Below are 23,939 nucleotides of genomic sequence, written 5' to 3'. Positions count from 1 at the left end.
AGATTTGAAATTCTACTATTGTAGAGCATCTTGGTGACTATAAATTCAGAGGTTTCCCAAATTCACCTAGGTTCAATAATTCACTGGAAAGACAGAACTCACTGAAAGCTATTATATTCACAATCATACTTATTCCAGAGAAAGGATACAAATTAGAACCAGACAAAGGAAGAGAACATTGGACAGAGGTAAGGAGGGGTCTGAATTCCAGTCATCGTTTCCAATTGTCCACTCCTGGTGAAGCCTTGGACAATGTTGTATATATACTCCTAGCTAAAATCTATGATACTTCATGCAGAGTACTGCCAACTGGGAAAATTCACCTATGCTTTGGTTTTCATATTTTTACCAAAGTTTCATTATTTCGAATGCTTGATTGATTCTTTGATTACATAGTTTAACTCACTCTCCAGCCCTGATCCTCCCTGGAGAACTAGCAGACCTCAGATGCCAGGGTCTCATGTTAGCATAAATTAGCTCATGTAATTTGAGGAGCCCAACGTGAATAACAAAGACACTTCTCCTACTGGGACCTCCTGAGGATGTAGGCCAGAACTGTTTTGGGGTAAGACCAGATTCCTTACCATTCGTTGCTAATATACATGTTTCTGAATTGATGAGGATGACGCAAGCAATGACAGTTGTTTATGGAGACTGTGCCTGCTGCACGCTCAGGCTCTTCAGCCATGTCCGGCTCTTGCAACCCTGTGCACTGTAGCCCACCAGGCTCCTCTGTCCCTGGGATTCTCCAGGCAAGAATACTGGAGTGGGTGGCCATGCCCTCCTCCAAGGGTTTCTCCCAACCTGGCGATCGAACCTGTGTCTCTTATGTCTCCTGCAGTGGTAGGTGGGTTCTTTACCGTGAGCTCCACCTGCGAAGCCCATAAAGACTTATATACATTGTCATTTTTAATTTCAGAAAATTTGTCAGATGCTTCTGAACATATGACTGAAGGGTAGAAAAACAATCAGATACAGTACTAAGTAGCACTTGTATTATTTATTTAGTTTTCAGTTCTGATATTTAATGACAATTTTATTAAATGTTGGGATAATTAAAAGACAAAAAATTCATAAATTTAACCTATGCCGTATATTTATGTACAATTTTGAGCTAATTTTATTTATGTATTTATTTTGAAGATCTAATTGGCATTTTTGGCAATTCATGAATTGAACAGCATCCCATCTAGCAACTAGAAGGGTGTTTCCTGAGCTAATTTTAAATTACCATTAGCCATCACTACTCTGAGGAGGAGTTCATAGAATAAAATTGATATCAATTGCCAGGATGGCTCATAATAGACCTTCACTGTTAACTGATAGCTCCACATTTCCAGTCATCCTTTATTGGTGTTAAGTATCAAACCTCCATTAGATCTAACCAGGTTTTTTCATTTTGGCATTTATTTATGTTTACTTATTTAGGGTCTCTGGTATGTTAAAATAACTTCTTTAAAATAAACAGTAATGATATTCCTTTGAAAATAGTTTACCTGAGATGTACACTTTCATCCTTTTTGAAATTAAACTCACTAAGGATTTCAAAGAATAATGAATGCTGTTACAGTGTTTTGGGGTAATCATCTGAAAATGCACTCTTGTTAAGATGTACTTTAAACATAGAGTATTTAAAAGGTTTAATTAAATGTGTTAAATCAGACTTCACTTATATATTTTAAACAATCTGTAGATGTGGGTTTATGTGGTTGCTGTTTCTTAAAAGACACTGTATATACAAAAACACAATTTCTAATAATTGGGGATTTAAGTTTTCTCCTTAGGCTGAAGTTTCATTATGTTTCATTTTATTCTGCTTGGATAGTAAATAGAGCCATTAAAAATTACACTAAGTGCTTTTTTCTAATATATGCAAGGTGCTTCAATATATTTTAAATATTATAACAGTAGATTAATATTTCTTGGGTGATGATAGGATTACAGAAAATCAGGTGAGTATGCTTCATTTTATGACTTTTAAAATACTGCTATGAATTCTAAAATTTTAAAGTCTCAAGCTTACTTTGGATGTTTTATATATACATATGTGTGTGTGTGTGTGTGTGTGTGTGTGTGTATGTATATATAGGCTTCCCTAATAGTCAAGGCTATGGTTTTTCCTGTGGTCATGTATGGATGTGAGAGTTGGACTGTGAAGAAGGCTGAGTGCCGAAGAATTGATGCTTTTGACCTGTGGTGTTGGAGAAGACTCTTGAGAGTCCCTTGGACTACAGGGAGATCCAACCAGTCCATTCTGAAGGAGATCAGCCCTGGGATTTCTTTGGAAGGAATGATGCTAAAGCTGAAGCTCCAGTACTTTGGCCACCTCATGCAAAGAGTTGACTCATTGGAAAAGACTCTGATGCTGGGAGGGATTGGGGGCAGGAGGAGAAGGGGACGACCGAGGATGAGATGGCTGGATGGCATCACGGACTCGATGGACGTGAGTCTGAGTGAACTCCAGGAGATGGTGATGGACAGGTAGGCCTGGCGTGCTGCGATTCATGGGGTCGCAAAGAGTCGGACACGACTGAGCAACTGAACTGAACTGAAGAATCTGCCTGCCAATGCAAGAGAAGCAGGTGTGATCCCTGGGTTGGGAAAATCTGGAGAGAGAAATGGCAACCCACTCCAGTATACTTGCCTGAAGAATCCCATGGACAGAAGAGTCTGGTAGGCTGCAGTCCATGGGGTCGCAAAAGAGTCGGACATGACTTATTGACTAAACAACTCTCTCTATATATATACATATACACATACACATAATGCCCCAAATTTCTATTACTTTGTATCTTTCACCTTTTTATTGTTCATCAGTCACTACTAAGTCATGTCCAACTCTGCAACCTGGTGGACTACAGCGCACCAGGCTTCCCTGTCCTTCACCATCTCCTGGAGTTTGCTCAAATTCATGTCCATTGAATCAGTGATGCTGATGCTATCTACCCATCTCATCCTCTGCCGCTCTCTTCTCCTTTTGCCTTCAATCTTTCCCAGCATTGGGTCACAAAGAGTCAGACATGACTGAGCGACTTCACTTTTCCCAGCATCAAGGTCTTTTCCAATGCATTGGCTCTTCGTATCAGGTGGCCAAAGTATAGAAAGTTTCAGCATCAGTCCTTCCAGTGAATATTCATGGTTGATTTCCTTTAGAATTAACTAATTTGATCTCCTTTCTGTCCAAGGGACTCTCAAGAGTCTTCTCCAGCACCACAGTTCAAAAGTATCAATTCTTCAGCACTCAGCCTTCTTTATGGTCCAACTCTCACATCCATACATGACTACTGGAAAAACCATAGCTTTGACTATACAGGCTTTTGTCAGAAAAGTGATGTCTCGGCTTTTTAATATGCTGTCTAGGTTTGTCATAGCTTTTCTTCAAAAAAGCAAGCAAATTTTAATTTCATGACTGCATCACCAGCCGCAGTGATTTTGGAGCCCAGGAAAATAAAATTTGTCACTGCTTCCACTTTTTCACCTTTTATTTGCCATGAAGTGATGAGACCAGATGCCATGATCTTAGTTTTTTGAATGTTGAGTTTTAAGACAGCTTTTTCACTCTCCTCTTTGACTTTCATCAAGAGGCTCTTTAGTTTCTCTTTGCTTTCTGACATTAGAGTGGTATCAACTGTATATCTGAGGTTGTTATTTCTCCGAGCAATCTTGATTCCAGTTTGTGATTCATCCAGCGTAGCATTTCGCATGATGTACTCTGCATACAAGTTAAATAAGTAGGGTGACAATATACAGCCTTGTCTTACTCCTTTCCCAATTTTGAACCAGTCTGTTGTTCCATATAAGGTTCTAACTTGCTTCTTAGCTAGCATACAGTTTTCTCAGGAGGCAGATAAGGTGGTCTGGTATTCCCATCTCTATAGGAATTTTCCACAATTTGTTGTGACCCACAGTCAAAGGCTTTCAGGCTTTCACTAGTCAGTGAAGCAGAAGTTTTTGTGGAATTTCCTTCCTTTCTCTGATCCAGTGGATGTTGGCAATTTGATATCTCGTTTCTCTGCCTTTTCTAAAGCTAACTTGTACACCTGAAAGTTCTTACTTCACATACTGCTGAATCCTAGCTTGAAGGATTTTGAGTACAGCCTTTTAGCATGTGAAATGAGTGCAAATGTACGGTAGTCGAGCACTCTTTGGCATTGTGTTTCTTTGGGATTGGCATGAAAACTGACCTTTTCTAGTCCTGTGGCCACTGCTATTTTCCAAATTTGCTGACATATTGAGTGCAGCACTTTCACAGCATCATGTTTTAGGATTTTAAATAGCTCAACTGGAATTCCATCACCTCCACTAGGCTTTGAACCCTGGGTATCCTGCATTGCAGGCAAATTCTTCACCATCTGAGCCACCAGTGAAGCCTGGGTTATCTTTAGGCACTCACAAAGTAAGCATTGTTAAAGACCTTTTTTTTTTTTTCTATTTCAATTTTTGTCAGCTTCTCATTAAAAAAAAAATGTTTAAGTATGTAAAAATTGAAATAATGGTATACCTATTTGCCTTCCACCTGAACGCAACAATTATTAACATTTTGCATACTAGCATTATCAGGACACTTTACTCCTAAAATAAGGACATTTTTTCTAATTAAATTGAATCCCATTGTCACACTTAAGAAACTTTAAATTGATTGTACCATCTATATTCATATTCAGATATTTCCAATTGTCTCAAAAATGAACTTTTATAGGGTTTTCTTGTGATCTATTCAGTTAAGGTTCATACTTTCTGATTGTCTCTTTTAGCCTGGAAGAGACTTCCTCATACCCTGATGGCTTTTTTTCCCTGCTGTGACTTTCTGAAGAATCTGTTACTTGATATTATCCTTATCTGTCTATATACTTGATTTGTTTTCTTTATTTGCATTTCCTTTGAACTGGAAGTCTATAGGTTTGATTAAATTCAGGTTAAATGTTTTTTGAAAGAGCATTTCATGGATTATCTTATAGGTTTTATATTGTATCAGAAGACACAATTCTAGATTGTCTCATTATTGATGATAATTGTTCAGTTAAGATTATGACTAGTAGATCTCTAACAGCCTTTTATTTAATAATGTCTCTAGCATCAACTGATGATCTTAATTGAATCATTTATCACATTGAGGTGCAAAATGATGGTTTAAAATTTTTAATTCTCTAATTTTCTTTTACGTTTATTAGTTCTCTATTTTAAAAAGACTATTTTCCCTCCTTCCTTTTTCCCAAAGTCCTCTCTCTTTTTCAAGAATCAATGTTTTTGTTCTTCAATGTATTATATAGTCAGTTACATCATAGTTCTTTTTGAGTTCCTATTGTGAACCAGTAGCCAGTGTAAGTCACTGCAAACTTGCTTCTGTATTTTTTAGACATGACCGCATTAGTCTTTGAATTCTTCCTTTCTTCAGGTATAACAACATGTCCCAGATGTGCATCGTACTCATCATGTTCCAAACCTGGGGAATATTAGCTATTTCTTCAAGAAGCCCTATCTATTCCTTTTCGGGGGAAATGAAATTTTAACTCCCATTTGTTTCTGGGCCATATAGGCATAGCTAAGAAATAACATTTTTAAGAATTCATAAATTCAAATTGATGTTTACAATTAAAATTAAGCATTACAGGCTTTTTTATTTTATATTTTCCTCTCTTTTCTCTTGCAGTGAAAATATTGCTTTTGAGTAAAAATGTATTTGCTTGTGCCGTATGCTGTGCTTAGTTACTCGGTTGTGTCCGACTCTTTGTGACCCCGTGGATTGTAGACGTCCAGGTTCCTCTGTCCATGGGATTCTCCAGGCAAGAATACTGGAATGGGTAGCCATTCCCTTTACCAGGGGAATTTTCCCGACCCAGGAATTGAACCAGGGTCCCCTGCATTGCAGACAGATTCTTTACCAGCTGAGCTACCAGGGAAGTCTATAATTGCTTATATGTTTTACTTATAGCTTATGTTTCAGCACTACGATCAGTTCAGTTCATTCGCTTAGTCACATCGGACTCTTTGCGACCCCGTGAATTACAGCACGCCAGGCCTCCCTGTCCATCACCAACTCCCGGAGTTCACTCAAAATTCACATCCGTCGAGTCACTGATGCCATCCAGCCATGTCATCCTCTGTCGTCCCCTTCTCCTCCTGCCCCCAATCTCTCCCAGCATCAGAGTCTTTTCCAATGAGTCAACTCTTTGCATGAGGTGGCCAAAGTACTAAAGTTTCAGCTTTAGCATCATTCCTGCCCAGGAACACCCAGGGCTGATCTCCTTTAGAATGGACTGGTTGGATCTCCCTGCAGTCCAAGGGACTCTCAAGAGTCTTCTCCAACACCACAGTTCGTATTACTAATTGGTAAACATACAAAATAAAATTTAAGATCTCTGCAATTCTCTGTCCTTAGAATAACAGCCCACTAAGAAAATGTAGCCAGAGTACAGTGTTCAAAAGTTAATGGAAATTACTCTTTTCTCTACATAGTTATGTTATCAATGTGATATAACTAATTTCATTTGTTTTTGTTTGTATTCAATTTTGTATTTGTTTAAAATTTTTATGGTTTTTGAATGTGAAGCATTTACATGGCTCAAAGTTAAACTATGTAAAAAGTACACTCAGAGTAACCTAGCTGTCATGCCTATGCTTTTACTCCATTCCTAACCACCTCTTATAGGTAATTACTTTCATTAGTTGCTAGTTTATCTTTCCTATGTTTCTTTTTAGAAAATAAATGAGTGTATATATTGCTGTATTTACTGTGTTTCTTTCACTATGTGGAGTGTTCCTTGCTTTTAAAATTTCTTTTTATCTTTAGAACATAAAAGGTTTTTATGTTCTAATGGTTTACATTTATACTGATAACATTTTATGTAATGCTGTAAAAGACCCCTTTTTGCTTTTCCAAGCTTCTACTATTGTTTGTCATCCTATGTATTTATTTTTTTGGCCACACCACAGAACATGTGAGATCTTAGTTCCCCAACCAGGGATGGAACTTAAGCCCCTGCAATGGAAAGGAGTTAACCACCAGACCACCAGGGCAGACCCTTTGCTGTTTTAGATGATATACTTTGTCTTCCATCTAATTGCCTTTGTGACAACCAACAAACTTATTCTACTCCTTTCTCCCATCTTCCCATATTTATTTAGTTGCCTTATTTCTATTTGAAATTTTTAGAACATAAAACATTTACACACTATTTTCTCATCCTAGTTTGTGTGTTATAAAATTCAATATAGTTTAGTATACTAATATACTTTATAAATATAAATATATTTAATGTACTTAAACATATTTAAGTACATTTAATACTCTTCAATACTTTAGCCGAAGGCTTCCCAATCAACTCTTTGAAACTGGATGAAGCTTTTCTAGTTAAGTACTCAAGGACGGCTTGTAAGTACAATATTCCTCAAGTTCTAGCATGTTTAAACTTTCTAGAGCCTAGACACTTTAAGTACCGCTTGACATACTATAAAATCTTTGGCTCACACAATGTTTCCTTGAGTTTTTTTTTAAATGTTGCTCCATTGTTGTGTTGCTTGGTGTTATTTTCAAGAAGTCTGGCACCACTTGATTTTTTTTCCCCTTTGGAAGAAATGCTTTTGTTTGTTGTTGTTATTTTCCTGGAGGCCTAGGTAGTTTTTTCCATGTCATTTTCTGATCCTTATTTTCTCTATTTTTCTTCATAGCTGATTTTATTCCTCTCCTCTGTGTTTCTTACTTTCATGTTTTTAGAAACCCTGTAGTTTAGGATGATTTTATTTTTTCAGTATATTGCCTGAGTTTGCTCAAGTCTCATCTTCCTATTGAATTTTTAACTCAATTCTTTCACATCTGCAATGTGAAAGATTCTCTATTTAATGATATTTAATTCATATTGGAGTGATACAAATACTTTTCCTCTGTTTCATATTTTCTAGAGGGTAGTATTTTCTATTAACTGAAAAGTTGTCATTTTCTGTGTGTGTGTGTGTATGTTTTTAATAGGCTTTTATGCGGTGGGGCTTTGGTGGTTTTTTCTGTTCTTGATGAAATAGGATTTTCTTAAGTCAGCAAGAACAGGTAGTTCTACAGAAGCAAGGTGACTGTTTCATAGTTAAGGAGGCCCTCTTCTGTTCACATGGCAAAATGCAATTTCTTTAATACAGGGCACATTTAGGGGGTTGGAGAAGGAAATTGCAACCCACTCCAGTATTCTTGGCTAGATAATAGCATGGACAGAGGAGCCTGGTACTCTACAGTCCATGGGGTCGTAAAGAGTCTGAGCGACTTCACTTTCACTTCACTTTTTTGACTTCACTTTCACTTTAGGGGTTGGATTCTGTAACACAATCTTGTTTCTTTAGGAATATTTAGCTGCAGCCACTTGTTGTTCTTTACCAGGGATTTCTCTCATGAAAGGTTCTAAGGAACTTTCCAAACATAGGTTTTTGTTTTCAAGTCTGATTCTTGACTTTCTCCTTAATTTGGGGAACTTTAATTTCCTTTCAAATCATTCCTTTTTGCATATGTTAGCTAATGCTAGTTTCTGTTGACTATCACCAGAGAACCCTAACTGACATGTCAACCTCTCAATGTAAAGTCTGAATCTTCATGACCCAAATCACATATAAAGCCGCAAGAATTATATATTCACAATAAGTCTGGTAGAACAAGACTCATCTCTCATGTTTACCATTGCAGCTCTTCTAGCACAATGCCTGGGACATTCTGGACATTCAGTGTGTGTTAAATTTTTATTACCTTTTTTTTAACAGCAGCACTTACTACAATTTGTGATTATTTTCCTTTTGTGTTTGTTTTATAGCCTGTCCCCCAGTATAATTAAGCTCTCTGCAGATAAATACCATATCATTCATCGATGTATCTCCACTGTCTAGTAAAACAGTGACAAACAGAGGTACTCAAATATTTTTTGAATGACTGAATCAGTTCTTAGGATGATAAAACTGGTACAGCTGGATGAAGGATGATTTTAATAAAGAGTAACCACACAAAATATGGTCTTACCAGGCTTCTTCATTCATCCAAAACAAGCTCCTGGGTATTTAAATTATAAAATCTATCTCATCTTACTTTCTCTAAAGTTTAAAGTCAATTTCCATAAGAGAACATTTTAAAACAAATGTTGAGTTTACTTATTGTAGTAACACATAACTTGAAGTATCAGGCTAAAATGCCTTTCTTCTTCTTTCCATGGAAATTGATCTGTTTTCCATTTCTGGTCCGTTATTAAAATAGAAAGGAAAATTCAATCAAATTTACTTTTTACATTTTAAAATAATTTTAAGCTTACAGAAAAGTTGCAATAATAGTACCAAGAACACACATTCCTTTTACCCTATGTATTAGTTATCTATAGCGGTGTACCAAATTACCCCAAGGTTTAGTGGCTTATAACAAGCACTTTTTTATCTTACAGTTTCTGAGAGTCAGGAAACTGGGAGTGGCTAAGCTGGGTGGTCCTAGCTCAGGGTTTCCTGGAGTCACAGTCAGGATGCTGGCAGGGGTTCTTATTGTTCTGTCACTCAGTCGTGTCTGACTCTTTGTGACCCCAATGGACTGCTACATGCCAGGCTTCCCTGTCCTTCACAGTCTCCTGGAGTTTGCTCAAACTCATGTCCGTTGAGTCAGTGATGCCATCCAGCCATCTCATCTTCTGCCACCCCGTCCTCCTGTCCTCAATCTTTCCCGGCATCAGGGTCTTTTCCAGTGAGTCGGCTCTTCACATCAGGTGGCTAAGGTATTGCAGCTGCAGCTTCAGCTTGAGCATCAGTCCTTTTAATGGATATTTAGGGTTGATTTCCTTTCAGACTGACTGGCAGGGGCTGCTGTCAGCCAAAGCCTTGATCAGGACTGGAGGACGGGCTCCTAGATGACTCACTCACGTATCTGTTGAGAGGGGGCCTCAGTTCCTGGGCACCAGGATGTCCCTACAGGCTGCTTAAGTTCTTCACGACACGGCAGCTGGTTTCCACTAAACTTGTGTTCTGAGTGAATGAAAGAGAGCTAGCAGGAAGATGCAGAGCCGACCTAAGTCATTACTTTGCGGAGAAAGGTCTGTCTAGTCAAAGCTATGGTTTTTCCAGTAGTCATGTATGGATATGAGAATTGAACCATAAAGTTGAGCACAGAAGAATTGATGCTTTTGGAACTGTGGTGGTGGAGAAGACTCTTGAGATTCCCTTGGACTGCAAGATCATGCCAGTTGATGGTAAAAGAAACTCCGACGCATATCTCCTTATATATACATACATGTTAGTTCCTAACTAAGAGTACAATAGCACCCCACTCCAGCACTCTTGCCTGGAAAATCCCATGAACGGAGGAGCCTGGTGGGCCGCAGTCCAGGGGGTCGCTAAAAGTTGGACACGACTGAGCGACTTCACTTTCTCTTCACTTTCATGCATTGGAGAAGGAAATGGCAACCCACTCCAGTGTTCTTGCCTGGAGAATCCCAGGGACGGGGGAGCCTCATGGGGCTGCCATCTGTGGGGTCGCACAGAGTCGGACACGACTGAAACGGCTTAGCAGCAGCAGCAGCATGCATCACAGGCTTCCCAGGTGGCACTAGTGGTAAAGAACCGCCTGCCAGTGCAGAAGACATAAGAGACCCAGGATCGATCAATGGATCCAGAAGATTGCCTGGAGGCATGACAGCCCACCTCAGTATTCTTGCCTGGAGAATCCCATGGACAGAGGAGCCTGGAGGACTGCAGTTCATAGGGTCTCAAAGAGCCACACACGACTAAAGCGACTTAGCACGCACACACGCAGCATAGCATGCATCACATTCCTTCACTCCTTAAGACTTCGGTGTATATTTCTTAAGTTAAAGGATATTCTTTTATATAACAGTACAGTCATCACAATCAAATTTAACATCGTGATACTTTAATCTGAAGTCCATAGTCCACTTGTGACAGCTGTTCTTTTTCGCAATTCCCCCATTAAATTGATTTTTAAACAACCGGGTAAAACAAGTAGTGGGCTACAAAGGGTGCCCTCAGTTCAGTTCAGTCGCTCAGTCGTGTCCGACTCTTTGCGACCCCATGGACTGCAGCACGCCAGGCTTCCCTGTTCATCACCAACTCCCGGAGTTTACTCAAACTCATGTCCATTGGGTCGGTGATGCCATCCAACCATCCCATCCTCTGTCGTCCGTCCCCTTCTCCTCCCTAGGTTCTATCAGTTTTTACTAGCAGGGAATAAAGAAAAGGTCCTATCTGGGGCCAGGGTGCTGCTGGAAACAAGCTTGCTTCAGTAGAGCTCCCGGTATCCCTCAGCCGCCGCCCGTGCCACGCAAATGAAAACTCATTTTGTCTCCACTCTTGCAGCTACCCACGATTTATGGAAAACGATTTCAACGTCTCCTTCGGTTCCAGTGTTGGTCAGAACACAGCGGGAGTCAGCCCTGATAGCTGAGGACGCCTGGTTGAAATTCCAGTATAACTGTGTATCAGCTGTATTTCCTCGAGCATGTAACATTCAGAAACTTACAATTCTTACTCGGTTAAGGGCTCTATCACGACCCCCAGCGCCCAGGGTTGCGGTGAGGCCTGAACGAGTGAAGGGAATAGGGCTCCCTTCCCCGGCAGCCCGCCCGCAGGTGGCCCTTTCGTGCGCCGCCCGCTTCCCTCCCGGCCTCCCCTCCAGCGCCGACCGCCCGGCGGCCGAGCAGGCGGGGCGCGTCACGTGGGCGGGGCGGAGCGCACTCGTCGGCCGATCGCACGATGTGACGCGCCGCCGGAGGCAGGCCGGGCCCTCAAGATGGCGGCCGGTGCCCCGAGCGGCTCGGCCCGGCAGTAGTAGCGGGACGGCACTCGCCGCTGGGGCCGGCCGCCCCGGGAGTGGCTGCAGCAGCGCCAGGAATCGAGGATGGTAAAATGACCCAGGGGAAGAAGAAGAAAAGGGCCGCGAACCGCAGTATCATGCTGGCCAAAAAGATCATCATTAAGGACGGAGGCACGGTGAGCTGGGGTACCGAGCCGGGCAGTGCCGGGCCGGGTCTCTTTCTGCTCCTGACGCGGCCGCCTGCGGTCGCCCCTGACTGCCCCCACCCCTCCCGCGGGGCCGGTGTCTCGGGCTCCCGGCTCTTTCCTCTCTCGCCCCGGCCTGCGGCCTCCGGGGCACATCCTCCCGGATGGAGAAGGCTCCCGCCTCTCCCGCACCTGCCGCCCTGCCCTCCGGCCGCCGCTGGAGGCCCTGCGGCCTCGAGCCTACGCGCGCCGCCGCCGCGGGCAGGAATCGACGCCGGGCTCCGCCGCCCGCCGCGCCCCTCGGCTTCGCAGCCTCGTCGGCGCCGTCCAGGCCCCGCGAGGCGGCGGCCGCTCTCTGGAAGCGGCCGGCAGCGACCCTGCCCTCCCGTATGCTGCTCCCGGGGTGGCATCTGGCGCGGCGACCCCACTGGGCCCCCGTAGTGCGCTCGCCCCTTTCTCCACGCCGTTCGGGGTCAGTGCTCCTGCTCTCGGCTGTGTCTGGTGCGGTAAACACTGTCCGAAGGTGGGCTCTGCTCCTCGCCGCCCGCCGTCGGGACTGTGACGGAGGACACCCGGGGCCTAGACTTCAGTGTGTAGTTTTGAAAGAAGAGTTAGCACCCTCTTGTTTTAAAATCACCTGGTGTATTTTAAAACAAGAATACTCAGTAGAGTTGATCATGGCCTGAGGGTTAGAAGATCTTAGAAAGGAAGACAGATTGAGGACGAGAAAATTTTTTTTTTTGCTTTTTAGAAATAGTGTCATCAAAATCAACTTTAGGCATTGTGCTGTTTGTTGTTAACCGGCAGGGGAGGTAGGCCTTTTAATTGAAAATAACTCACCTTTTTTTTTTTTTTTTGATGCTGAAAATTCCTCGTTGCTCCTCTCTGGTCTTTGCTGCATTCTTTAATGTCAAGTTCTGAAGTAGAATAGTTTCACTTTTTCGAGAAATGTGCAGGAATGGTTCCTTTTATTCCATGTTTGTTAAGAGCCCTCCATTGCTAGCACAGTGCTAAATGTGTAATTAGGCCACCATTGAGGATTTGCTAAATTAATTTGAAATCAGTGACAACTTGGTTTGGACATTTCAGAATATGGCCCAGTCAGTATGCTAAAATTTAGAAAGCCTGGGACATATGTAGCAATTTCATTATATACCTTTGAAAGTGAAAGTGAAGTTGCTCAGTCGTTTCCGACTCTTTGTGACCCTATGGCTGTAGCCTACCAGGCTCCTTCCTCCATGGGATTTTCCAGGCAAGAGTACTGGAGTGGGTTGCCAGGGGATCTTCCCAACTCAGGGATCGAACCCGGGTGTCCTGCATTGTTGTCAAGACACTTCACCGCTGAGCCACGAGGGAAGTCTGTATACCTTTAGTAACTGTCAAATCTATAGATGTCCTAGCTTGGACATTGGGTGAAAAAAGAACCTTTGAAATTCAAGTCCTCAGATCTCATGTTTTAATTAAACATTAAAAACATTTGATTACATCAGTTATGAATTGTCAAACTTGGTTAGAACTTCATTGATGGGAGAGAAATGGCTTGAAAAAACACTCGTGCCTTTACCAGTCATAAGGACTTAATATTTTAATTTCTTCATACAAAAATCAACAAAATAGAAGCAGCAAATTGTATTTTGTAAAATCAATTAATATTTGAGATTAATATTCTTTCTAAAAGATAAAGAAGCTGTGTTCAGGAAGCACACTTCCTTTTTCCTTGTAAAGTTCCATTTTGTTACCTCTCAAGTTTTTTTTTAAACTCACTTTATAGCAATTACATCTTGTGAGATTTGGAACAGGTTGTTTTTTTTTTTAATCTTGGTATTTATTAAAGTTGTGAATTGATAGTTTGCTTTTGGACACAGAACACAATTTTTACCCCAGCAGTAGGTTTTCAAGAGGGCATAGAGAATAAATGAACGCTTCTTTTGAGGGATGTGCGCGTGGGGGTGTTATCATTCGTCATTTTTGTACCCTTATGCTGCCCTTTCATTCTCAGAGCACCGGATACCTCTTTAGAATAGGGACTTTGTTTATGCATCGTTTAATCCCACAGGGCCTACTGTGTGAATTTAAAGTGATAAAAACACATTTAGAGTGAATTTTAAAAATGAGTAGCAGATTCTAAAGATCATTTTTTAGTGTAATTTTATTCATTCCTATGTATAATCAGGGGATATTTCTGTTTCTTGATGTGCCAGGGTGATTTTTTTACACTGTTTGTATTTTAATCTACTCTAGCCATAAGTGAAAATACATATAATTATTATAGTCATAAAAATTGTTTTAAAGTCACATTTGTTTTTCTTCTCTACTTAAAATTGATCAGATTCCTGTTATGAACACCTTGGGGTCTGAGGCTGTATGGTCATACATGACAGGCTCTGAACAGTGTTTCACATCCCTGGCCAATGGTACTGACCTGATCCCCTTCCATTTTCTTCCTAGTGTTCAACAATGTTAAGATTATTTTGTTTTGACCCCTGCAAATGGCATCTTTTTAAGCTTGATCAGCCAGTTGTAATGTTTGTAAAGCAAAATTAGTAGTGAGTTGTTAATGATTTATCAAAAACCTAGCACATATTTGTTGTAGTTTTTAACAGTTGAAGAAGTGAACCTTTCTAAACAATCCAGGTTAATCATAAGTTACTAAATGTTTTTCTTTTCTTGAAATTGTATTTCAGTTGGCTCTGAAGCCTAGGTAAGACTGACTAATATGTTGTCTATTTGAGTAGTATGCAATTAAGGTACATTATATGAGTGTGTGATTCTATATCAGGAGTTCTTAACTTGGGTTTATTCACCCTGAAGTTATTTGTAAAATTTTCTTTGTACATCTTTCTAGGGAAATTCCATAAAGGTTTCATACTTCCTGAAAGTTTAAGAACAGTTGTTTTGTATGAAAACAACGTAAGTAACTAAAGAATAGTTTCACAGGTTAAATCAAATAAATATTTACTCGGCTTCCCTGGTGGCTCAGTTGGTAAAGAATCCCCCAGCAATGTGGGAGACATAGGCTTGATCCTGGATTGGGAAGATCCCCTGGAGGAGGGCATGGCAACCCACTCCAGTATCTTTACCTGGAGAATCGCCGTGGACAGGGGAGCCTGGGGCGGGGCTACAGTCCATGGGGTCACAAAGAGTCGGCTATGACTGAGTGACCCTAACTGTCGGTCATCTAGTGTATACCATTTTACTGATGAAAGTAACTGTGATGTTATCGGTGAATTTGCTTTTGGAAGCATTTACACGTAGAATTGGGCTTTCCCAGGTGGTTCAGCGGGCAAGGAATCTGCCTGCTATGCAGGAGATGCAGGAGACATGGGTTCGATTCCTGGGTTGGGAAGATCCCTTGGAGGAGGGCATGGCAACCCACTCCAGTATTCTTGCTGGACTATGCCACAGACACGAGGAGCCTGGTGGGCTCCATGAGGTCAAAAGAGTCCGACACTACTGAAGCCACTGAGCAGGCGCAGGTAGGATTACTGTGTTTAGTTATGTTTTAATGTATGTAACATTTTGCCACATCTCTTATTCATTGCAGACCATTGAGGAGAGTTAAATTAAAACTGCATTCTGGCGTTTTAGAATGCTTCTGGTTTTGTTGTTAATTCATTACTATGTTTTGTTGTTGGTTTAGTCACTAAGTTGTGTCAGGCTCTTTGCAACCCCATGGACTGTACACCACCCCACCCCACCCCACCCCCAGACTCCTCTGTCCGTGGGATTCCCCGGGGATGGAACCTGCGTCTCCTGCATTGGCAGGCAGACTCTTTGCCACTGAGCCTCCAGGTTGTTTATAAGCGTTCTTGGTAGAGCCTAAGAGCCTCAGAGTTATTTACATGAGTTATTTGTATTATCAAAGATAGAATTTTCCTTACGATTTTTGAAGTTTGCTTGTTTTTTATTCTGATTTTTATTGTCTTGTGAATACAGAGACTACATCTCTGATAAAGTGAAAAAATGTAGATTTTTTTCACAAGTGAATTGGTAAAGTGACTTTAAAGATCAGATAGAAAGTAAAGCACATGTGAATTGATTTATTCGAAGTACCTGACGAAAGTAGAATTGACATTTCAAGTATGCCCAGAGATGCAGAGTACCAGATTTTTATTCCTGATTTCTCTGATTTTATTCACAATAAATAGGAGTCAAAAACCATTTCAGAAGTCTGGCCCTAAGCTCTGATCCTTTGCACTCCTCACCTGCTAGGGTGACTGAAGGAGTTTCAGAATAGCTCTCTGAACCCCCAGAGAGCGGCCACTGGTTCCTAGAGTGCAAGTAAGCCAGGAAGGGGGCCATGGTGCCTTTCAGAAAGCAGTTCTTTGATATCACTAGCCTTTGCCTAGAAACATCATGATGTACACATGTCCGTGGCAAGCTTGTGGCAGGCAGAACCATGAGTGATTTACCTGTCTACCTCTGTGAGTCAACACATGCTTTGGGGTTTGGGGGTAAATGAGTAAGCAGTTTTCTCCATTTATATTTCCAGTTTGTGTTACTATAGTTTGAAAACCTGCTTCCCATCATCATCTGTGGAAATTCACTTACAGTGAAGTGTTGAAGTTTAGGAAAAAGAATAGCTTTTCTCAAAAATCATTCTGACAAGTATATATGATTTAAATTTTCAATTATTTTAAAACTGAAGTTGTCTTTTAGCATTATTTTGAATTGGAAGTGTCAGTTAAAGTAACAGTTGACCGTTTCAGCCAGGGTACATGTATCAGGATCCCTAAAATAGGTTCGTCTCTTTCAATACCAGGTCGTAGTAGCGTATTCTTAATAATAGCTCTGTTTTCTCAATAGTGTATAAATACAGTTATGAATTATACCACGGGAAATACTTCTTAGGGAGTCTTTTTAGCAAGAGGTGGTCAATATTTCATCACTTAGCTATATAAATTGAGTAATAAGAGATCATACTAGGACCATTCTTGAGCTTCGGCTCTATCCTAGACATTGGTGACAGTTTGAGTTTTGTGTTAATGGTTTTGTGTTTTGTTGTTGTTTTTTTTTAACTTTTAATTTTATTTTACCTTTTTAGTGAACTTAGTTTGTAGTTATTTCAACTGTGTAACCCATTCAGTGTTCATGAGGATTAGCATTTAATGTAATGATGATTTAACTTGATTTAACAGCCAGCCACATATTTTCCTCTTAAGAATAGAAAGTGCTGCAATAGATTGTCATCTTACGTATCTTTTCAAAATTTATCTCAAAACAGTACAATCATGGGACTTCCTCTGATGGTCTAGTTGTTAAGATTCCATGCTTCCAATACAGAAGCTGTGGATTGGGTCCTTAATGGGAGAACTAAAATCCATGTGCTGTGTGGTGTGGCCAAAAAAATAAAAATCATATGTAGCAATAACAATCTTAAGCTGTAGATCTTTTTAAATTTTTTTAAGTTAAAACTTGATCTCACTATATTCTTGTTGAATATTTATAAGTGTATTTCATTCTATTTAGGAGCAGTCTAACCCATACCTCTTCACTTCTCTGACAATATACAAATATTGACTAGCTCTTTAAAATTGATCCATAACATGTCAGTAAGTAATTTAAAGGCTCACTGCAGATTAAGCCAAAGTGACTTAATTAGTATGCATGCTTGCCAAGTCACTTCAGTCGTGTCCGACTCTTTGCAACCCTATAAACTGTAGCCTGCCAGGCTTCTTTGTCCATGGGATTCTCCAGGCAAGAAAACTGGAGTGGGTTGCCAGGCCTCCTCCAGGGGATCTTGCTGACCCAAGGATTGACCAAACCCACGTCTTTTCTGTCTCCTGCATTGGCAAAAGGGGTCTTTACCACTAGCGCCACCCAAGAAGGCCCTTAATTAGTATAGTAGTGTCTTTGCATGTTTACAATGATTCATACCTTGAAGAAATTAAGGAACAGTTTTCTTTCTGTGACAAATGTAGTGAAACTTACCTTGCCTGATTAAAGTCACAGAAAATAAGAAAACACACTGCATGATACCAAATTTTAGCAGTAAAGTCTTATTTCCTCCAGTTATTCCATAATGTGTCAGGATCCTATGAGAGCAGCTTACAGTTACAGCATACTCTTTAGGAATTGGTTTTTTTTAGTATTCTTCCACGAAAAGTTCCAGGTCTTAGATGTCTGTGATTAAGCATTTTTGTGTGTATGTGTACACACAAGACTTTTACATTAAATTATTTTAGTCAACTTAGTTATGTTTTGTTCAGAGAAGATTCAGCATTTCTTTCTGAAGATTTGTTTTATCCTCATTATTTGTTTTTGTTTGTTTGTTTGTTGTTGTGGCCACACTGCGAGGCATGCAGAATCTTAGTTCCCCAACCAGGGATCAAACCCATGCCCTCTGCAGTGGAAGCATGGTGTTGTAACTACTGGTCCTCCAGGGAATTCCCATCTTTCTCATTCTTGATTAGTAGCTTCTCAATATTAAATTTTAAGTTCAAAATTATTATTCTTTATACTTTATTTTGGTTTTTGTTATTTTTCCCCCAACTTTTATTTTGAGAATTTTCAAAACTACAAAAAGTTGCAAAAATAACAATGCATATTTATTTGGCTATCCCATAGATTCATGATTCAACAGTTGTTCACATCTTGCTGCATTTGTTTTTCCTTTCTCTGTGCGTGCTTTTTTCATTTTTTTTTTTTTTCTGAACCGTTTGAATTGGTGGTAGACATCATGATACTTTATCCCTAAAAGTATCACCTAAGAATAAGGATATTTTTCCAGTAGTCATGTGTGATTGTGAGAGTTGGACTTAAAGAAAGCTGAGTGCCGAAGAATTGATGCCTTTGAACTGTGGTGTTGGAGAAGACTCTTGAGAGTCCCATGGACTGCAAGGAGATCCAACCAGTCCATCCTAAAGGAAACCAATCCTGAATATTCATTGGAAGGACTGATGCTGAAGCTGAAACCCCAATACTTTGCCACCTGATGCGAAGAACTGACTCATTTGAAAAGACCCTGATGATGGGAAAGATTGAAGGCGGGAGAAGAAGGGGATGACAGAGGATGAGATGGCTGGATGGCATCACCAACTCAACGGACATGAGTTGAGTCTGGGAGTTGGTGATGGACAGGGAGGCCTGTTGTGCTGTAGTCCATGGGGTCACAAAGAGTTAGACACGACTGAGTAACTGAACTGAACTGAGTTGAACCACATAACTACAATATAATCACCATGTTCAGAAATTTAACATTGATAAAATACACTTGGGTAGTAAACACTCTTGGGTAGTTCATAGTCACATTTCCCCAATAATCCTAATAACTACTTTATAGTCTTTTTTGGATGTAGAATTATTATGTTTAGTTGCCATGTATCTTCTGTCTAGAATAGCTTTTTGTTTGGTTTTTAAGCTTAAAAAATATCAGTTGATTTTTTTTAATAGTCTAGGCCGTTGTTTTGAAAAAAGAGCCTCAGTTTCGCTTATTCTTATGCTTTTCTCACATGGTAATATCCATTTAACAAGTAGGATTATAATGCCCAGTTACTAGTGGACTTCTTTCTCCTGGCCAAAAACCTGTATAAGTCCCCGATTCGTTGATAGGACTGTAATGTAAGTTATTACAGTCAGCATTCTCCATAACAACTGCTGGATTCATAAACTCATATTTATTGGGCAATTATAGACTTGGAATTTGAGAATTAGATGAGGATTTGGTAGGAAATTAATAGTTTACCCCCCAATTGCTAAGAGAGGTAAAGTGACTTGCTTAAGTCATCTGATAGCTTAATGTCTCTGTTGATAAGGGTTATCTAATCCATGAGCATGAAATACCCTTTCCATCTTAGGCATTGAGCTATGCAGAGATACTAACATGGTTAAGGTTGGATCCCTACTCCTAGGTGAGTAACAGTCTGTGATGATAATACATGCAGCGCAGAACCACTGAAACTAGTGTAGCTCCAGACTTGAGCTCTGCAGTTGCCTGGATTGACTGCTCCATCTCTTACTACCTATATTGGACTCTAAAGTGGAGATAGTAATATGTAACTTGAAAGGTTAGGAGGGGTAAGTAAGACTATGAATGTAAATCATTATAAGTCTTCAGTGATTTTTATTATTTTAATCTCATGTGTATGTACAGTAAACCCATGTGAGAGATGATACAGTATTGAACAGTGGGATATCAGAGGGTGTATGTGTGTGTGTGTGCTCAGTCACTCAGTCGTATCTGAGTTTGTGACCCCATGGGCTGTAGCCTGCCAGGCTCCTCTGTTCATGGGATTCTCCAGGCGAGAATACTGGCGTGGGTTGCCATGCCCTCCTTCGGGGGATCTTCCTATCCCAGGGATCCAACCCATGTCTCAGGCATCTCCTGCGTTAGCAAGCAGCTTCTTCACCTCCACACCACTTGGAAGCCCCGTCAGAGGATAGAGGATGGGGAGAAGTTGCAGATTTCATTAATGGATGTATTGCCCTTGTAACAATGTTTAAATGCAGTAACCGTATACTGAATACCTGAAGTGATAGGTAGAGGAGACTTGCAGAGTAATTCGTTTCATTTCTACAGACCCTTACTAAGCACTTTCGTGCCGTGCATGTGTCGCATGCTCTAGATTGTAGACGAATAAAGCATAGGCCTGCCTCAGAGAGCATGAACACGAGAAAGGTAAAGTTTAGCCTAAATAAAATGAAACAGCTACTTTCCAAAGCAGAATGCAACTGTAAAAGTTATCAAGTGTTAAAGGATAGAAGAGTAAGTAGATTTTTAAAAGGCTTAGCCAAAAGTGTATGTGATGAACCATGTCTCATGCCTCCATAAGAAAGAAGTTACTCAGCTGAATGGACTTTTTATACAATAATTATTATGTTTTTAGGTGGAATATCTTGGCATTGGGGTTGGGTATGTGTTCGTTTATCCAGAATTTTTCACATTGTACCTCTTTAATTCTTTCAAGAATCCTCAAATCTCATCTGTTGATATGATCTCATTATGCTAAACCTTGTAGTCTTGATGCTATAAACTTTGGTCAGATATTTTCCCCCTAACCTGTCTGTTAACCCTCTTTCCCTGGTCTTTCTCCTCAGGCCATGACCCTTGTATTCTTTCCAAATTGTCCTGGAATTTTGATTTTGGATTGCTGTTCCATTAAACCTACCAGCCTTATGTCAAAAGTCCTACCTCGAACTTTTTGTAATTACAGACTAGCAAAATATTTTTAAAATTTGTTAATTTTATTAAGATCTTATATTACTTTTGAATTTATTTAAAACAGGATAGATAGATATGTATATAATAATAGCTCTCAAAATTACCGGTCCCTTGGGGCAAGGAACTCTCTCTCCCCCTGCCCTGCTTTAAAATATTGGATTAATCAAGAAGTTTCTACAGTTTTTTCCATGCCATCTTACACAGACACCCACACACACTTTTTTCTCCCACCTCTGGGGACGTATGAGAGAATGGCTTAGGAGGGCCAAGCATATACAACTACCTATCTTTTTCCATTCTAGTTTTACACAGTAGTTTTTCTCTTAGATAAATAAAACATTTTCCTCTTATTTAAAGTACAATCATGCCTATTAGAAAAGGTTTAGAAAACTCAGAACAATATAACAAATAATTTTATGTCGCTTAAAATCACTACCTAGTATAAACACTATTAACGTTGAGGTTTTTATTTTGTTTTTCTTAGTTGAAATTATTCTACATACACAGTTTTATATCCTGCTTTGATTTTTTTTTAATTTAACATTGTCATAAACATGTTTACATGTCATTATAGATTCTCCATAAACAGTTTTTGGCTGCATATTATTCTATGATTTATATACCATGATTTGATTATAGGATATATAATTAGGTTGAACGTTTAGATTTATGTATTTCCTACTAAAAGTGATGCTGCTATGAACATCTTTATGGTGAAACTTTTTCTGAGTGGTTATTTCTGTGACAGAATTTTATGAGCTGTTTTATAAATTGTTTATATTCTTTATAGTGTCTTAAGTGCTTTTGTATTGGTTTTCATGAATGCTTTACCTAGTTAAGATATTAATCTTCTGCTGTTTCTCGCATCTTACTTCATTTTCTTTAAATTCAGCTAATGCTCTCCATGTTTTTCTCAGATCAATATGCCTAAAACGAATTGCTCTTTTATTCTTTCCGCTTTCCTCACTGTCCAGCTGACTAGGCAGAAGCTGAAATCTTTTCATCTTCGATCTTCTCTACCCTCCTCTGCTACATCCAGTCGTCCCCAAACTGAGGGCTTATACTGTCTCTGAAATATGTTTCGGATCTATACAGTTTGCTCCATCCCCACTCCCTCTGTCTTATTTCTCTGTGAAGTTTTCCCAGCACTGTCCTTGGGTGATTAAGATTGCTTCACTGAAGCAGCCACTTTTAACACGCTTATTTTCTTCTAGGCTTTTGGCTCTATGTGTATATTTATACACATTGTCATGAAATTATCATCTTATTGTTCATTAGCATTTCCCAGACAGTTCTCTAAGAAACTCAGGTGTTCTTGACATACTGTCTTTTGTATGACAGAAGGATTTCATGGTCAAATTTGGAAAACAGTGCATACGGTAGCTTTCTGGAGATTCATAATATGCATTAGTGTGTTAAAGGCCCTGAGAAGTTCTACGTATTCTAATAGGTATTAAATATATGTGATGATGAACAAAACTAGTTTGGAGCTTACGAAATCCTACGGACTTTTCCCCTAACCTTGTCTTACTATACTTGCTCTGTTTGGTACTGGGCATTATTGTTTCCTCTCTAAAACTGCTCCTTTGTCACCTGTGACACTGTATTCTCTTGATGCTCCGGATATTTCTCTGATGGCTCCTTCTTTATTTTCATGAGTTCCTTTTCCTCTGCCCAATACAGTAGACCCATGAATGTGGGTTTGAACTGCATGGGTCCACTTATATATGGATTTTTTTTTTTTCCCCAATAAATACATACTACATGGTCTGCAGTCGGTTGAATCTGCAGATGGGAGAGCCTGGATACAGAGGGCTGGCTGTGAATTTATACGTGGATTTCTGACTGTATGAGGCCTGATGCCCCTAACCCCTGTACTTGGTGATTCTTGACTAAGCTGGTCCCCCTGTCTTTTCACACTTTATCTCACCTACTCTGGTGGTTTCAAACATCATATTTGCTAATGACTAATTGTTTTAGTCAGCCCTCAAAGGACAGGAGAAATGTTTTAAGTGCAAGGGCTATCTCTCATGTAGAATCTGAAGTAATTTTGAGCCTTCTAGGGGAAGACAAGCTAGGAAGCTACCAGCCTCCACTAGTAGAAAACCAGACTAAAAAACTGGAAAGTCGTCTTGACTCTCCTTCTCATGTTTGTCAAATTCTGTTTCAAATCCTGAATTCTCATGTCCATTTCCTCCCCTCCAGCGTCCATGCCACACCCCTATTTCATGCCCTCATCATCTCGTGTGTGAACTGATTCAAATAGCTTGCTTCTGTGTGCAGTTTGCTGTTCAGTTACATCCTTTAGAAAATCACCCCGACGTATTGACAAATGCAGGTCTCATCACTCAGTTCTCTTCCTTAAAACCCTTAAGTGGTTTTCCTGTATCTCTAGAGTGAAGACAAGAACCTCCTTAACAAAGGATAGAGCCGTCTCTTCTCTCTTCCCTTAACCTTTAACTGCCATGGCTGTTGTTTACTTCATCTGGTTTTTTTTCTCTAATGTAATTGTCCACACTACTTCATTGTCTTGCAATAACGTTTTCTTGGTTCCTAACTTGTATGGATTAATACTGCTTTTATTGCAGTTTTGTATAAGCAGATGAGCTCCTGAGATCTAGGAGTGTGTTTTACTTCTAGCACCTCTGGTGCTCTGTGTTTGTTGAAGGAGTCTTGTACAAACTCATTCCTCATCATGGACCTTCACCTCTTATGTCTCCCAAATCCCACCCCACCTCTGTTGAATCTAATTCCTCAGCTGCAGGTTCTACTAAGGGAGTTTCCAGGTACCTAAATTCTGCAGGTTGGGAGAGACATCTAC

General features: G+C 40.1%; 1 protein-coding gene across 1 annotated transcript in view; it reads left to right on the top strand.

Moving 5' to 3' along the window:
* The first annotated feature begins 11,749 nt into the window (after positions 1 to 11,749).
* The window catches only part of MFSD14A (major facilitator superfamily domain containing 14A), a 46,984-nt gene continuing 34,794 nt past the window's right edge, over positions 11,750 to 23,939 (top strand). The window contains exon 1 of the mRNA XM_052637185.1: positions 11,750 to 11,949. Coding sequence (XP_052493145.1) covers positions 11,866 to 11,949 — 84 coding nt within the window. The 5' untranslated portion in view covers positions 11,750 to 11,865. The remainder of the gene's footprint in view (positions 11,950 to 23,939) is intronic.

The sequence above is a fragment of the Budorcas taxicolor genome, chromosome 3 (genome assembly GCF_023091745.1).
Source record: "Budorcas taxicolor isolate Tak-1 chromosome 3, Takin1.1, whole genome shotgun sequence".
Lineage (NCBI taxonomy): Eukaryota > Metazoa > Chordata > Mammalia > Artiodactyla > Bovidae > Budorcas > Budorcas taxicolor.
Note: the sequence above shows the minus strand (reverse complement) of the source record. Positions and strands in the feature narration are given on the sequence as shown.